This window comes from Oryzias latipes, chromosome 5 (genome assembly GCF_002234675.1).
Source record: "Oryzias latipes chromosome 5, ASM223467v1".
NCBI classification, from domain to species: Eukaryota; Metazoa; Chordata; class Actinopteri; order Beloniformes; family Adrianichthyidae; genus Oryzias; species Oryzias latipes.
The window spans coordinates 27,496,334-27,513,484 of NC_019863.2; the positions used below are offsets into that span (position 1 = coordinate 27,496,334).

General features: G+C 42.2%; 1 protein-coding gene across 7 annotated transcripts in view; it reads left to right on the plus strand.

Moving 5' to 3' along the window:
* LOC101174586 (low-density lipoprotein receptor-related protein 1) overlaps nucleotides 1–17,151 on the plus strand; it is a 118,190-nt gene that overhangs the window by 4,494 nt on the left and 96,545 nt on the right. For all 7 annotated transcript variants that reach the window (XM_020703484.2, XM_020703487.2, XM_020703488.2 and 4 more), the window contains exon 2: nucleotides 14,077–14,199. In XM_020703484.2, the coding sequence (XP_020559143.2) occupies nucleotides 14,077–14,199 (123 nt within the window). The remainder of the gene's footprint in view (nucleotides 1–14,076; nucleotides 14,200–17,151) is intronic.

Consider the following 17,151-nt stretch of genomic DNA (forward strand, 5'->3'; position numbering starts at 1 on the left):
AACTTGATTAAAATGAACGCACAATTTTAACATGTTAGCTGGGATTAAGACAATTGGCAAGTTCGTAAGGAAAAAAAAACTCATTAACTTAACCAGGCTTGGAAAAAAGGAATGCTGCCTTTGCCAAAAAATGTTGATTTGTTGTGCATTGTCTGAAAAATACCTTTCATCTCATGGCTGTTTGGCTCTTCCTGAGTGATGACCAGAGGTTTCATTTGAATCATCTAACACCACAAACGACAAATTTCTACATTGGAGAGATGAAAGGTTGATACGACTTCGTTCACACTGCAGGGCTTAATGCTCAATTCCGATTTTTTTTTTAAAAATCGATTTTTTTGCAAGGCCGTTCACATTTCCAATTGAATGCAAACTTTTGTGATCTCTTGTGTGACTGTGAAATGACCCAGAAGTGACACGCATGCGCAGAGGAGTACTTAACGGTGAACGACGTCACTCGTTTGTGGAAGTAGCTAACGTTAACAATGGATGTCAACAACAGTGTTGTCAACAGTGGAGCTGTTTTTGTAGTATAGTATTACATTTATTTTTACAAAGGAGCCAGCACAATTACAATCTTCTCATTTTAAGAAGGCATTGGAGCCGGGATCGTCTGTACCCACTGTTGTGGAATGGGGATGTGAATGTGTTGGGGCAGCGCGCATGTGTGTAAGAGACAGGATAGAGCGCGTGCAGCGCAAGAGGGAGTGAGAGGGGGCAGCGGAAGTGTGTTGGCGGCGCGCATTCATGCTGTGTGTTACGGAGGAAGGAGAACGATGATAAAAGAAAAAGAAGGCTTCCCCCAGAAGATCTGCTGTTGACTATTTATTAACCCGCTCTGGAGAATCTGAGGATCCGAACGGGGAAGTGAACCCCGAAGGAGGATCCGCCCTAGAGAAGGTCTCCCCAGGCTTCTGCCCAAGGTCGGTAAGAAAAAAAAGTAATCGTGGGAAAGGTTCAACACCATGCCTGGCCATTTCGCTTGACATTTATTTCAAAAACCGCCCGATTGTGATGAGAGCCCTTGAGTTTGGCCTGAATAGAGCTGTCCCCCCAAATATGAATCAAATCGGTGACCTCGCTTCCCTTCCACTGACTGGTCTCAGCAGCATCGTACGCCATGGTTGATGTTTATGTTCTCGTTCCCGCATACTTCAACGCAGAATGATGACGTTTGTAGCGTATCGATGACGTACGGGTGGGATACATGTGGCCTGGCTGTCAGACGGAGGTCGCATTTGAAAAGATCGGATACGTATCGGATTCAGGACCACATACCCAAGTGGCCTGGGTCGCATTTGAAAAGATCGGATCTGTGTCGTTCAGACTGTCATGAAAAGATCAGATACTGGCCGCATAGGGGCAAATAAATCAGAACTTTCATGTTTTTTTGTTAGTAACAAAGGTTTCACTTTTGTTCAGTCTAGAAGACTCCGTAAAATGTATTTATTTCTGCAAGAACATCATAAACACATAAACAGACATTGAAATAATGTCTTGTGCCAGTTTGTAGTAAAACTGATAGGTTTCATCCGGAGTCCCTAAATGGATTAAATCAAGCACCAGATAGAGTGGCACAAAAATACATCTTGTGAATGTACAATTTGTTTGTTTGTTTTTTAGAAACGTGCTTTAAAAACAACTATGAAAATAATAACTATTGTTTTGTTATGTGAAGAAGAAATTGGGTTTTGAGAGAAAAAAAGGATAATTACAGTTCTTTACTAAATCACAATAAATCATCAGCTGTTAGTTTTTTAAAGACCCACTTCGATGAAAACCATGTTTTTGTGGCATTTTGCTAAAATATGGGGGGTGTTTATTAAGAAAAATAAGCTTAAAATTGCATTTCTGGATAGTTCTTTATTCAAATCGTTGTGAATCAGGAGCAGACAAAAAAATGCTGTTAAAAAAGTGTGTGGCATAGGTGCTACAATTGGCGGGTCACAATCTTCCTGCTCTACTCCATTCCAATGAATCCACTTGCAGACAAATAGATCCATGTACTTCTTTTCTTTGTCTGAGGTGCAATCTGATTCAAAACCTGGGGGTGGGCTTACGCCGTGCCAACAGTTGTGCCCACAAATCTGAGGCGAATTTCTGATGAACTCCTTCCATTCCACAGAAGCTATGTCTTAGATAATGAGAGATTTTGTGATTTTGCATATTTATAATTAATTAACCACCAAGAATGATTTGAAAATAGATCAAAAGATAAACGGAGTGGGACTTTTATCAAAATCTTGTCATTTTAGCTCTTTAGGTGTGACATCCAGTCCTAAAGAATAAAACCTGTAAACCAGTTAAAAAGCTCTGATCCCACTTTCTGTTTCATTTTCCAGGCTTTACCGTGATCACCTCATACATTTAGTTACTAGTCACCTTTTAGCTTTAAAAGCCCAGATTCCGTCTGGCTTTCACTCCTCTCCAACTCCTGGTGCAGTTTGCAGCTATGCTTAAATCTTTCGTGCTGCTTCAAAATTGGTACTTCTTATCAGCAGCATGTTGGAGGCTGGTAGCGGACCACAAAAGCTTTAGAAAACAGCGAAACTTCAGCAGTTAGACTGACCCCAATTTTGCCGCTGGTCGGAAAAGCGAAACAATGACCCGAGTAACGGTGCAAAGCTCCTGAGGGACTGAGCAGATCAGCAGAGTCAGGTGATAACACTGTGTTGGTTGAACACAAAAATTGACCATGCAACTAATCATGTGACATTGTGTTTAATAAAGGTGTTGCGAAGTGCAAGCAGCTTTAGATCTGAACTCCAAAACACTTAAGGTGATTTTGTTCTTTAGTCAGGCCAAAGGAATAAACATGTTTTTTTGAAATCCCGTTAATGTGAATCCTTACATCATTTTATTGGTAAATACATTAACCTGAAAGGCGTACAGGTCTCCAAGTACTTGCAGAAATGTTACAGGTCAAATGTTCATTAATAGCAGGTAGAAATGCTGCACAAATGAGTAATTTTCCATTCATATCAGAGATTCTATTCTTGACTTGGCACATTCTCAGTCTCTGCAGGTTTAAGAAGGTTTTTGTAATCTCGTCGGTTTGTTGATGTAAATCATCCAGTGATCCTAAAATGACCTCACATAGCCCAAAGCAAAAAGCTTTCATTCTCAAACTCAGATGAGGCCCGACTCCACCACGACAGTTGTGGCTCTGAGAAGCAGAAAGGCGTCACTCCACAACTTTTCTTCATCTGCATGCCATGCAGACAGTTTGAGGTTTTTCAAACTTCATGTTTAAAGGATTGCAAATTTCTCAAAGACAAATATGGTTATGTTAGATAACAAAAGTACTGACACCATTCCTGACAAGAATATTTGGTTTTCTGGCAGCAAAGCCTCCTACTTGCACTCTTAGCATCTTAACCGATTAGGTAATGAGGAGATTATCTCGAGTTTCTGCAGAAGTAACCTAGTTTTTAAGCTCTTTTTATATTTACTTGCAATTTTATTTTAAATGTACAATAACCTCATGCAACAGCATTTCTTTTTACATTAAGAAAGCCTTAAAAGCTCATCTTAGCATTTCAAAATACCCTTTTTTCTTTAGAGATTAGGACACAAAGACAAAAACAGCCATGTGCAGTAAAGGTTTTATATCTTCAAATACATTTTTTTTTTTGCAAAACACCTTTAGATGCTAAGAAAATAAAAAGGTTTTAGAATTGTAGGCAGTAAGGTAAGCTAACAGCAGCTGTCCTGTGTTATAAATATAAAAAAGTTTTTTCATGTTCAGATCGATCATAAATCGGGAATTTCTGGAGACTGCAGCTGTCTGCTCCGGCGTTCCTCTGAGATTTGGTATTTGTACTGGTTTTATGAAAAGGCAGTGAAGAATTTCACATAATCTGCTCTAATATGTTTCCCTCTGCTGCATACTAAGAAGGCTTAATTGTCGTTTTCTCTCTCTGCTGGCTCTGCGTGCAGCGTGCGCTCTGATAGGGATTCAGCAAAGGGATTTGTCTAAGTGAACTAAGTTGATAATCATTGATCACACCTCCTCCTTCATCTGCCTTCTGTTAAAGAGCCCAGTTTTGTGTTGAAGTCTTCTTGTTGAAGAAGTGCTGCTTTCCTGCGTCTGAACACAGAGGCTAGTACAAATAGCTGACATGGTTAATTACCACTGTGAACTTGAGACGTGGCGGAATCTCAGCCAGACATCCGAATAGTGCTTCATTAGGCTCACTTTTGATTACTGTGCTTCAACTAATAGGTTCTGCCCTTTTGGGCAGATCAGACCCAAACAGATGCAGGCTGCACTGCTGTCCTGCAGGATTCTGCACATAACAAAAGCTCTACTTGGAGCTGGAATAAATGTGTTTTTTATTCAGAAGGTAAACTAAAACAATCAGTGTGCTACCATCAAAGAAAACCTTTAACTCATGTCAGAGGTTTTCTGCTGTCAAAGTCGTACCTTAAAGGTTTCAGTAAAGACCTTTCTTTCTGTTTTGTAGCATGAAAAGTGGAAACAATGCAGGAAAATCCTCTTTTCTCCTTTTCTTTGTCCCCTCTTGCTAAATCCCAAAACGTTTAGGCCTCAGCTGTAAACCTGGAAGAAAAGTTTGTGCGATGCTTCAAAACAAACCAGTTGTCCAACATTTTTGTTACTTGACAGATCGTCAAACCTTTTTTTTACTGCTTAAAATGTGAATATTTGCTCATTTTTTGCTTCATTAATCCCCTAACGGATGTCAGATGCATCACTCTGTCAGAAATATTCAGCCTGGAGCCATCCTCTGTCTCTCTTTCAGGAAGAAAAGTTAAAGCTTTATATCTGGCTGTAACTTTTTTCCTTGAAATATTTAAAAGCGGGATGGAGATTTATCCCGTGTTGCAGTGAAAAAGAATTTGGGATCTCTGCGCTGTGCTCTTCCCTTGAGAAACTGCTGAAGTGTTTTATTTTAGCAAGTACACGCTATCTTCAGTAGACTAAACTAGGTATTTTTTTCCCATTAGGTGTTTAAACATTCACTGTGTTTTAAATAACTTTGCTTTGCTTCACTGGGGCTTCATGCAGCCTGCAGCTTCATAACACTTTGGAGTTTGGATAAAACCTCCACAATGGTGGACTGCATAAATGTAGCCTGAGCTTATTCAGTTTGTTTGTTTAAAGCCAAGCAGCTCTTTCCTGTAAAAGAATTATGTACATAAATATAATGATTATGCAGCAATTTTGTTTTTCATTTTTAGGTTTTTTTTGTCTCTCTCACAGATACAAGTCACAGTTTTACTCATTTTATGCTACTTTGAGAGACAAGAGTCCGTTAAGGGCTGACTTACACACATTTGTTTCTACAAATTTTCTTTTTATCAGCATTAAAGGTTATTAGTGTAAGTGCTGATGGGTAAAGAGGATTTTCACTGTTAAGGTTATACTGTTGATATTTGTGCTTCTAAATGTAGTGCAGTTTGTCAAGGAGCAACACATCCAAACCACCGTTTTCCACTGGTCCTATTAACTTCATCATTGAGAACTTTAAGCTTTTATGATGCAACATCAATTTTAAGCTAATAACTCGCTTTGCAAGGGTGTTAATACTGTTTGGGCACTATACCCATACTTGGACACTTTCAGTGTCCAAAAACATGGTTTCTAAGAAACCTGGTTAACACACTTAGATTTTGGATTTCTGCATGTGCATTAGGGCTGCACTATATGAGGAAAACTTGCCATGTGTGATATAAGTGTTAGCGAAATAGCAAAACAACGAATACATCATTTCCATTTCACTGCAACTGTTTTATTGAAATAAAAGGACCACAGTGGCTCAGGTGGTTGAGCAGGTCGGCCAATGATTGAAGGATCGGCACCTCCCTGCCTCCAGTGTGGCTCCACTGACGTGTGAATGCGTCTGAATGTCCCGGTGATGGTCAGAGGGGCCATAGGCGCGTGCTGGCAGCCACGCCTCTGTCAGTCTGCATCAGTATCATCACCACCTATGAATGAGGAGTGAGTGAATAATGGACATAAATTGGAAGCGCTTTGAGCATCTGGAAAAGCATGGAAAAATCCAATCTGTTATTATTATTATTAGTATTAAAAGTCAACATAACTTAAATTATTCTCCAAATGACCCATGTGTGCATAGGAGGCAGGCATCTACCATAAAAGGACTTCATTCGATTGGTCAGTAGCAAGAAGGGGTCCATCCGATTGGTCAGCATAAGGGTTCTATTTGATTCGTTAAATACTTCAAGCTGCTATGAGATTTTTTTAGCATGCGTGTAAACGTTTTTCAAATGAATGCGCAGGCTTAACGTGTGTGTCATCTAAGAATGTCAAAGGAGATTAAACATGTCAGTTAAATGTAGTCATGAGGTGAAAGGAAAAAAATAGAATTAAGAACAGATAAAAACCAAGCATCCTCTTTGCTTCATGGAGTAAAAATGAAGCTTGTCTGTTACTTTGTGGAAATAAAAGCTCTTTGTGACGGTAGCCATACTTTGTCAAAATGGGACCAAACAGAAAAGTCTTTCTGTGCACACAAACTTCAAAATAAATCAAAATATGCAATAAAGTACGTAAAATTTTTAAAACTTATTTCTGAATTGCACGAAAATGCCTTAAAAATGATAATTGCACACATCTGACTTTTGTGGTCATGTTAATATCTGACAAATGACCAATGCATCAATAATTGAAAGCAATTCCTTTAAAGTTTAAGTTTGTCATTTCAGAATGAAGCGGACAACTGTTTTTTAAAACTTTTAACAAAAAAAAAACTTTACTTGATTGAGTTGATCTGTGTTTGAAGCTGGAGAAACCAAATGTGAAAAACATGCGTCATTCAAATGCTGGCAATAGAACAAGTTTACATAATCTGGACCATTTTTTCTTTAAACATAGCTTTAGATGAGCAGTTTCATGCTAATTTCTTTGTTTCAAAGATGTTTGCCCTTTCAACCAAAAAAAAGAAAGGTTGAAAACTTAATCCCTCCATGAACTGTAGTTCTGAGTTATCAAGCTAGACACAGGATGTGCTTGAAGAATCGCATGAATATGTCTCAGAGATATCACACTTTGACATAATTGCCATATTCTTATGCCTTGAGATGAGATAGGTTGTCTAGACCAGTGCTATCAACCAAACCCCCTGCTGCCATCAAAGATAATTGGGCGGTGGGGGGCTCCGTTGGTCGGGGGGTCGGGTCCGGTGCCTGGGTGGGGCGGGCTGGGGCGCTGCGTGGTCCTCTGGGCTTGGGTGTGGGGGTGCGTGGTGGGGGGGTGGGGTGGTGGTCTGGCTTGGCTTGGGGGGGTGGTCCCTTTGCCTGTGCTGGGGGGGGTTGGCGGGGGGCCCTGCTCGGGTGGGGGGGGCCCAGCGGCGCCGGATGGGCTGCCCATCTGCACCTGGGGCTGGGATCGGCCCTTCCCTGGCTCTGGGGCGGGACGGGACAACCCTCTCGGGGCCCCCGGTCGCTCTGGGTATCACCCGCTTCGGCTGCGGGGTCTGGGGTGGGGTGGGGTGGGGGGCTTGTCGGCCCTGTCCTGTGGGGGGGCGTTCTGGGGGGGAGGGGGGGCCCATTATTAGTACGGGTCGGGGGGGCTAGCGGGTCGGGGTCTCCGCTGAGGCAATCAGTGGTTGCCTCGGCCGGTTGGCCTCCTCGGTCCCGTCGAGGCCTGACCAGAGCTCTTCTAGGGCCGGCGTCTGGGGGTGGGGGCCTGGGCTTGCTCCGGGGGGGGGCGACGCTTTCTGGCTCCTCTCTCTCTGTGTGGGGTGGGTGGTGCCGGGCCTGGGGTGTCGGCGCCTCCGGGGGTGGGCCCCTGGGCTGGGTGGCCCTGGCCCCTTTGCTGGGGGTGGGCTGGGGGACGGCTGTTTGACCACCGGGGGACAGTCTACCAGCTGTCCCCAACTTACCCCCTTCCTTATATAACCTCATATTAGGGTGAGGGGGTGGGGGGTTTAGCCTGCGATGCGCCTTGGGGGGGGGCTACTTGGGAGTGGCCCCCCTCCTATGGTTGCCGTATGGAGTGGGCCCCCCCTCTTTCGGTTTTATTTGCACCTTAGACACGTAGGGTCCTTGGTAGGGGGGGTGCTTGGACATCACTGCAAGCAAGCAGCAGATGTCCTCCTGGCACCCTACCCGCCAATTTTAACCGCACCTTAGACATTTAGGGCCCCTTGGTGTGGAGGGTGAGGGGACATCACTGTGAGTAATCAGGAGATGTCCCCTTAGTGCCCTACTCGCCAATTTTAACTGCACCCCCCTTAGTACACACACCCCTCCCCCTTCAATATATACATTCAAACATAAACACACACACATGCACACAAACACCCTCTCAAACACCCATACACGCACACACATTTTACAAGGAAGGTGGGACCTGGGTCCATCTGTCCCCTACCCCGTCCCTGGTGGGGGGTGCGGGCCTCTTGGCGATGGCGGCCGTGTCCCTTGGGCGCCGGCTCCCTGGGCCCGGCGGTGCTCTCTCCGCGCGGTGGGGGGGTTCATATTACACCTGAGCCGGGGGTGTTCGTGTCCCTGGGGGGTGGGTCCTGGTCCTTGCCCCTGGGCGCTGGGCCCCGCCAAACTTCCAACATGGCCGAGCCTGGTCGGGCCATATTTATAACATCCCTTATGGGCCGCCCTTTTTTCCCCGGGGTTCCCCCCTCCTGGGCGGGGGCGGCGGGCCCCTGCCTTGCTCCTACCTGGACCAACCGTGGGCCGGGTGGGTGGCTGCCTGGAGTGCGGAGCGGGTCTCCCTTGGGGGGTCCTGGCTCGTACCTGGGGTCGGGGCGGGGGGATGCCCGGAACTCCTGGGTGGTGGTGGGGTGCTCGTCTGGGGCTGTGGGCGTCCCTCTCCGGTGGGGCCCTGCGTTGGGCTCTTCCGGCGCGGCGGGGGGCTGCTTTCCTGGCTGGGCTGGGGCGGCGCTCTCTTTCCCTCTGCGCCTCCCTGCTCTCTGGCTCTGGGGGCCTCGCGGCGGTCCTGCTGGCCCTGGCCTGGGTGGCGGTCTTGGTCGCCCGGGGGGCGGTTGTTCCCTGCCTGTTCCCGGTGGCGCTGGGGGAATTCCGGCTGCCGCTGCTGCTGCGGCGGGGGTATGGGTGTGGGGGTGGCTGGGCGCTCCTCCTCCTTCTTTTCACATTCCACCATCCATTTTAGAAGAACATAAACACTCACCTGAGCACAGGTGTTAGCTCACCTTTGCACTAATAGTTTGCATGATTGAATGAATGAAAGATTTCACACTAGTTGGTTTAAAGGCATAGGTATGCGTTCGTGAACACTATCTGTTTTGTGTGCATGTTGACATGTGGACATTTCTGCGGCTAGCAGGTGTGTTGATAATATTTGAGTGTGTGTGAACAGGCCCCGCCCTTTTTGTACTACATTTGAACCGTACCGTAACGATAAACAACCAGTAAACCTGTCTGCTCTATGCTGCTTCATGGTCTTACCCCCCTTCCCCTCCTATTATCACCCTCCTACCCCCCCCTCTCTCTTGTTCCCCTCTTTCCTTTTCCGTCCGGTCCAACACCAAAGATTTTCAAACATGATTGAAATTAATAAAGTTTGGCCTCAATTACAAAAGGGGTTTATTCAGACATACCTTTGGTTTGTCTGAAGATGAATAACCCCTCTTGTTAGAATAAAATATGTCCAACACAAGAGGCCCTCAGCTCTCATCTGTTTGCCTAGCTGTTGGACAGGACAAGTTAAAAAAAAAAAAAAAAAAAAAAAAAAAAAAAAAAAAAAAAAGATAATTGCAATCATTTGTGCTGATGGCTTTCAATCTGCATAATCATTTTCATTCATTTCCAGGAAAGCAGTTGGCAGGAAGTATTTTTATTAGTATTTCTACACAAACTGTTGCATTTTGATGAGCTTTATTGTAATTTAGCTGCAGATGCCGGTGGATTCTTGGTCCCAGTGTAATGGCAGCATTACTGTGGAGGAAAGTCCATTTTTCAGTCAATAAATTGAACACAGGTGGGCAATTTCAGCTCATGGACACACAGTGGAAACGGCTCAGTTTAGAGAAAGTTTCTGTAAGCTTTCAGAAACACCACCAACTTCTTTCTCTGCAAGCTTGAGCTTTTTATTTGGAGTCTGGCCTCAGACACTCAACTTGTGTGTGACGAGAGTCTGTAGTACCCGGTTGATCTCTGAGGGCAGGCCTCCTGCTTATTTATAGCTTTACTGTGGGTGTTGGAGGAAATGATGCAGCGGCTGGGGGTTAGACTTGTGTTTGCCTTAGGAGAAAACTCTGGCTCTGAGCTCATCCTGAAGGACGAAGGTTTGGTGCAGATGGCAAAGGATTTGTATTCTGGCCTAAGTGGCTGTGGCCCAAATCGTTTCAGCACATTCTCAAATATGATGAAAGTACAAGAAGCTTATTGAGAGCATGTGTGACATTCCTCCTTCCCATCTCAATATTCCAGGCCAGCTCAGTGCTTTCACAGATCTGCACGCCCTTCCCCAACCGAGCGGTAGTTCAATCCCCACTTTTTGAATGCTTTTTTTCTAAGTGGAAGGTTATTTGCCACATATAAACAGTTTTGCAGATCAGTCACTAACCCATGTGGCAGCAGAACCTCAGCAGCTTAAAAGACTCTGAAGGCAAGGCAAGTTTATTTGTATAGCACAATTCATACACAAAGTAATTCAAGGTGCTTCACAAAACAGAAAAATGCATTAAAATCACAATACATCATAGAAATAATCAACATAAAATTTACTTTAAAAAAAAAAAAAAAAAAAAAAAAACAGTTTATTGCCCTCAGATTAAAGTATGATAGAATCTGTGGGGAGCATATCAGAAGGGTCTGCAAAAAGCAGCAAAGACAGGTCATGATTCTCAATTAAGCACAAAAAAATGGATTTGGTTTAATTTGACTATTCTACAACTAAGGAAAAAAAAGTCCACGTAAATAGTAAATAACTTAAACTGAACAAAGGTGGAACTTTAAGTAAGAAATCATATAGGTTTACAGGAAAATCTCATTGAGAATACAGAAAATGGCCTAATTATTTTTGCCTTCATTGGCTAAACATAATTGCATCGTAGAATAATTAATGTTAAAATCAGCTGAACTTTTCCCCTACCCCTATGGCTTCCCGCTATACATTTAGCCCTTCAAACTGAGAGTTAAGGAAAAATAGTGCATTCGAATTCGGACATTACTGCCACTCCATGACATCATCAATAGTCACGGCTCAACTACGTAGTGCAGAACTGCTAGCGCTTGGAAAATACATAACATCGGTTTTTATATCTTTAAAAAGGCTGTGCTAAAACAAAAAGTTGTTACTTACATTTACATGTAAACATCTACGCATCAGAGCACAACCACGTGAAGAAAAGCACTTCTCCTCTGCAGCACGACACGGAACACGCTCATGGCGGAGGGCTTGGAAAAAGGGCGGAATTCCAGGGTTAGCCCTTAAAAAATTAAACACAACAGGATCTCTATCTCTGCTATTTTTTCTTATTTCTTTCTATTTAACATTGTGTAAAATGCTTCATGTTTTGTAGTCCTAAAAGGTAAGTATATCATGCCCTTTCTTTTTAGATCCATTGCTTCTCTTTACATGTCCCAGATATGCTCCACTTCCTCTGTGCTAACCTTTTGACCTCCCTCCGCACCTTAAGTTTTTAGGTTTGGTCAGAGACATTAAGGAAAAATATGGTGTTTGCCTGCATCTAAATCAACAATTTCCTGCAAAAATTGTTGTCTGGTCCACCTAATGTTGATGCTTTAGAAAAAAATAAAAGAAAGGGATGGAAAAGCGGCGTGGAAAAACTGTAACACGAGTGTGGCTGCTTGTCATGAATATTTAAAAAATGTTACTTATGAGAGGAAGGAAGGGACTCCTCTTCATGCAGAAACATTTGTGGGTCCCAGCAGAATGAAGGGGAAGATGAGTGGACATGTGAATGGGCAACAATATGTCATGTTGAATTGATGTAACTGAGGTTGAGCTGTTTTAAGATTCCCTTCACTACAGCAGTGAGTCTTGCTGTTGATGCTCAATGTTCATTCCCTAAAATATTTTTTTGGAAGTTAAATGGTGACCCAGGTATGTGGAGTTAATGAAAAAAATAAGAAATGTTGACTGTCTTTTTAAATAATTTGAATTATAAAGATGTGAAGTGATGTTAAAAACAAAAGGTTGGAAGCAAAAATGAACTTTAGACTGTATAGAATAATAATCATCATTGAAACCACAGTTGCCGTTGTTGGAGGAGCAGCAAAGAACTGGACCAAGTGACTGTGATGTCTCTCACAGAAAATGGCTTGCTTCCTGCTCCAGCAAAATCAAACCGATGCAGTCGGCATTTTGTCACGATACGGATGCTGTCATGCTGTCCAGGCCTCGAGGGCCGGTGTCCTACATGTTTCCAAACCATCCTGCATTTGAAGCTCCTTTATGGCTAAATACACCTGACTCAGCAGCATAAGGCAGGGTTTCTGGAAAACTAGCAGGAAGCCGGCCCTCGACGCCTGGTTTGGGCACCATTTAATCTGGTGACGTTGTCTTGAAGTTGAGTCATGGCATCTGGACCTAAAATCTTCCTTCTTGAAACATTTCACTACTCAGCCTGACGAATGAGCTTGAATAATAGGGAAAGGTTTCAAGACAGAAGATTTTAAGTTCTGAAATGATTCAGCTTCAAGACAAGGTATATCTGACACAAAGAAAATAAAGAAAATGTTTTTTCAAATCCCAATAAAAAATCAAATGTGATTTGAAATGGAATAATTAAGTATTTTAGTAGTAATGTTGAATTTTTTTTTAGATTGGAATGGACAGAATTAAATGTCTTGCCTGTGTGAGAAGCCTCTAGTGGTCACTCTGTGAACTGTTTTGGCTTTAACTGCATTTTCAGGTAACCTGAAAGTAAAAATGTAGCTTCTCTATTAAAACCCCAGAGGTCAGCATAAAACATAGAGCTTTTTATCCCCTATCATTAAACTTTTGAGCAATTTGTACTTTTGACACTGTCTGTCATTCCTGTTCTGCAAAAGGTTTCAGTTTGAATTAATGAAAAAAACATCATTTGCAAATATTTCCACGTTTTACTACTTTGTGTGGATTCAGTCTGGGATAGCAGGAGGGCCCGGTATCCTTCTACACACTACTGTGAATACAAAGATTTATTGAACAACGGACACAGCTAATCTTTTCACACCTGGCTCAGTTCACTGAATCCACGCTCTTCTCTTCCCCGCTGCTGGGGCAAAATCCCACCTCCCCACCACAAAAACAGCTAAACACAGAAGCCAGGTTTCATGACAGAAACCATTTGACTTGATGACCCTCCAGTCTTCTATGAAGCTTCCCAGCCTTGGACCACTTCCAGATGCATCTCACTTAAGCCAGTTACTGGATGTGGATGTTTTCAATAAATATGATTTTTTTAGCAGGTTAAATTCTCTTTTCACAGCTGACACAGATTTGCTGTTTGTTCATCTAAATTGCTTGCTCATATCATCATTTCAGCCGTTACAGAAGGTCTGAATCAAACTTTGACGTCCCTGTTGGCTTTTGAAGTTTAGTTATAAAATATTTACAAATCAGGGTCAATAGAAAGTAGATAACCCCTAAAACAAGAGCCTTTTAAGGTGTTTTAAGCTCAGCTTGTTGTGTTTATGTTCATTTGCTCATTCCAAAGATTTGTTTGAAGGAGAAATAGAGGACATAACATCTAAACAGGAAGCTTTTTTGAAGCTGCATCTCTGGCATCAGCCAGGGAAAGCTGTCCTACTTACTGCTACTCACTCTTAATGTCCCTGTTAGATACAGCTTTTTCTGAAAGCCTTTCTTTTATTTTCTATTTTTTTGTAACACATTTTCTTTTTTTGACATTTATTTTAAAGGAAAAAGGTTTTCTATACAAGACAAGAGACTCTTGTAAATCTTTGGTCTTTTTTTTGTCTCTTCCATCAAACGGCAGCTTTCCAGAACCTCATTAAGGCCTTTGAGGGCCACTACTGATGCTGAATACAAGAGACAAAGCTTTCTAATGAGATCTATGGGATAAAGATCCTTGACACAAAAGGGTTTGCTTTTTGTTCAATTTTTTCCTTCATTTTCTCTTGTTGCTTTGCCTCTTTCAGCCTCGAGGAGCTGCAGCCCAAAGCAGTTTGTGTGTAAGGATGGAGTGACGTGTATCTCCAAAGGCTGGCGCTGTGATCGTGAGAAGGACTGCCCAGATGGCTCAGATGAAGACCCTGATGTTTGTAAGTCTCTCAAAAAGTAAAACGCTAAAAAAAAACCATCTGACCGAGATGAGATTCTGCTGCATCTGCTTGGATCAAAGACTAAACTTCAGCTGCCCAGGAAGGAAGTTTTGTCAACTCAGATCTTTAGTCAAATGTTGGTGTTTCCTGTAGAGGATGAATATGGAGGAGTCACAGATGTTGGAGTCTGAGTCGAACTATTAATCAAGTCGCATTATTTAGTTAAATTAGACGTTTGGTGGCAAAGAAACATCAGTGTCAGGTTGAATGGCTGCCCAATTCAGAAAAAACAATCATTAGGATGCACTACTGTTGGTAGTGCTGTAGAATTCTGGCTTGATCAGCTCTCTGATTCTGGTTTGTTTCGTGTCAAACTACATGAATTTATGGATAAATCTTTATCTTGACTTTGAAAGAGTATAAAAGTTTTTTACATTTTCATTTTAGCATAGCAATGGTGTAGAAGCGACTTTAAGGCTTGACCGAAGACGCTGAGGCATGTCCTTTGTTTGTTAAAGTAAATAAATAACTCCTTAGCCAACAAAGTTCATGTAAATCTTGGGCATTAAAAAAAAAGAAGATATTTTCAATGTGTTAAATGAAGCTGTCTACAAAAAATACCTGCTCACCCTCTCCATACACAAGCCATGAAACTTGCAGGTGAACAGGTCCATTTAGTTAAATTCAGCTGGAAGGGACAGTTTAAAGTGAGGTTAGTGTGTGGTTTTCATTTGCATTGGGATTGTTAAAAAATTCAATCTTTCTAGGTGTAATGCATCCTATTATTGTCGTTTAAACGCTGGCCGGGTCAATGTGATGTTTTCTAAAGATTGTTTGATTAGGAGAGATTTAGCTAAAACAAATATGCTGGATGATAAGTACCAGCTGAGAAGGCTGCTGACTGGTTTTAGAGTTGTTCATGAAATTCCTGTCAAATGATAGAAAGGCGCAGGTAAAGGTTCACTGGCCATAAGATAAAGGAGAATGATCCGCTTTTATAGTGTTAAAAATGATGTAATTTCCACTTAAAAGCATGAACACATTTTTAAAATATTTTAACTCTATTTAACCCATTGCTTAGCTTTTGTGGGACCAAGCTCCAACACTTTTAGCCTTTAATATAAATCCATTGAAGTCCCACTATGATCATCTTTTGACCTCATTTCAAAGTGTTCTCAGTGGTCTTTTAATTACAATTATGTCATTTTTAGCTGTTTTCTCTGACATAGTTTCAGCAGAGCACCAGTAGTTCATCATAAATTTGCCACTGAGTTGTGGGCAAGACTGTTTGCGTGGAGTAAGCCTCCCTTCATGCAGGGAGCTTGTGGCCCACTGATTGTAGCACCTCTGCAATTTTTTTTCAAACAGCATTTTTTAATCTGCTCCTGATTCAGAAACGATTTGAATAAAGAAATACTCAGAGATGCAAATTTAAGCTTACTTTACCTTAAATATGTCCTCTGTCATGAGAACAATCCCACAAAGACACATTAGAAACACCAAAAACACGGTTTTCGTTGGAGTGGGTCTTTAAAACGTGTACAGACTCAGGGGTGCGCTAAAACAGCGCTGCAGAGATATCTCAGATGTTTTGTGAAATCAGTGCCATAATGACAGAAAAAAAGTCAAAAAATATTCTATAAAATAAAGAAAGCAGATTATTGCAGCTTAACCCCAAATAGCCATACAAGTTTTGACCTAAAGTTACTTTAGAAGTCTTTTCAGTTTGTCTGGTGTCACACAGTCAGAGCAGAGGAACAAAGACATGGTCATTCATCAAGTCAAAGGGGTCACGCTGCCGCTAAACAGTTCTGTCATGGAGTGTTAGGAGAATTACAAAGTTTGTCTTTCCTTGGTCGATGTGATTTTCAAAACCACAGAGTCACAGAAAGAAAACCAGTCTGAAAGAAGTGAATAAAAAGAGCAGCTGTGACTCAAAGTCTTCATTAAGAGCAGAGATGCTTTGAGGCATAGTCCCTGCAGGGGTTGCGAGGCAGCAGTGTCTTTTTGGTTGGTCTTTGAAACTAAAATGGTTGCAGATTTTGAAGGAGACAGAAGGCTTGAGCAACATTTTGTAGAAGTGTGGCTTTCAGGGGTTTTTGGCCTTGAGTGGTGTGGAAGTGAGGACAGAGAGCTGCAGCAGCCTGGATGCATGACACCGAATGAAAGGAAATGTGGAATCCATTAGAGATCACTCAGAGAAAAGAAGAAACCTGCTGTTTTTACTGCCTGCTCCTCTCCCTGCCTACATCTGTGGACTCACCCCCACCTGAGTCTCTTTGGCCCCTATGCTCCCCAGACGTGGGGCCAGGGCTTTTTTTCAGGAAAGCTTTCATACATTTCCACAGAAAATACAGCTCCATAAATTTTCTAGTTCCACAGCTGGAACTTCTGACATCACTGACTTTGGGTGGGGCTAAGCCCCCCCCCCCCCCCCCCCCCACCCATCTAAGATTTTGGAAAACTGGTCACAACATATAAGTTAGAAAAGAAAAAAGTAGAATTTCCTGTTATAGCACCCCCTCTGGTCGGTGGCAGTATTGTACAGAAAGGATTACATGGGTTGTCATCCATCAACTGAAGTTTAAAAAAGCATATAAGTATGTAAAAATGGTTTTATTTTATAAAAACTTGACAACACTTTTAACCAAGTTTGAGTACCTATATTAGAAATGAAAAATCTCATCTCCTAATCTACCACATTATGCCTTTTAGCTATTTTTAAAGGTTGGAACGAAATGCAAATGTGTCCTGCAGGTCCTAATTTAGATAAAAAAAAAAAAAACAACAATAAAAAAAGGTATTATCAAATGTACAGATGATTACTCAAAGCATAATTTTCTATTTGTTTTATTTGAAATGGTTTATTTCAAGCAATCAAATAGAAATAATACACAAAAACAATACAATCATCAGCTATACATTCATACAATAAACTTAGGATAATTAGAC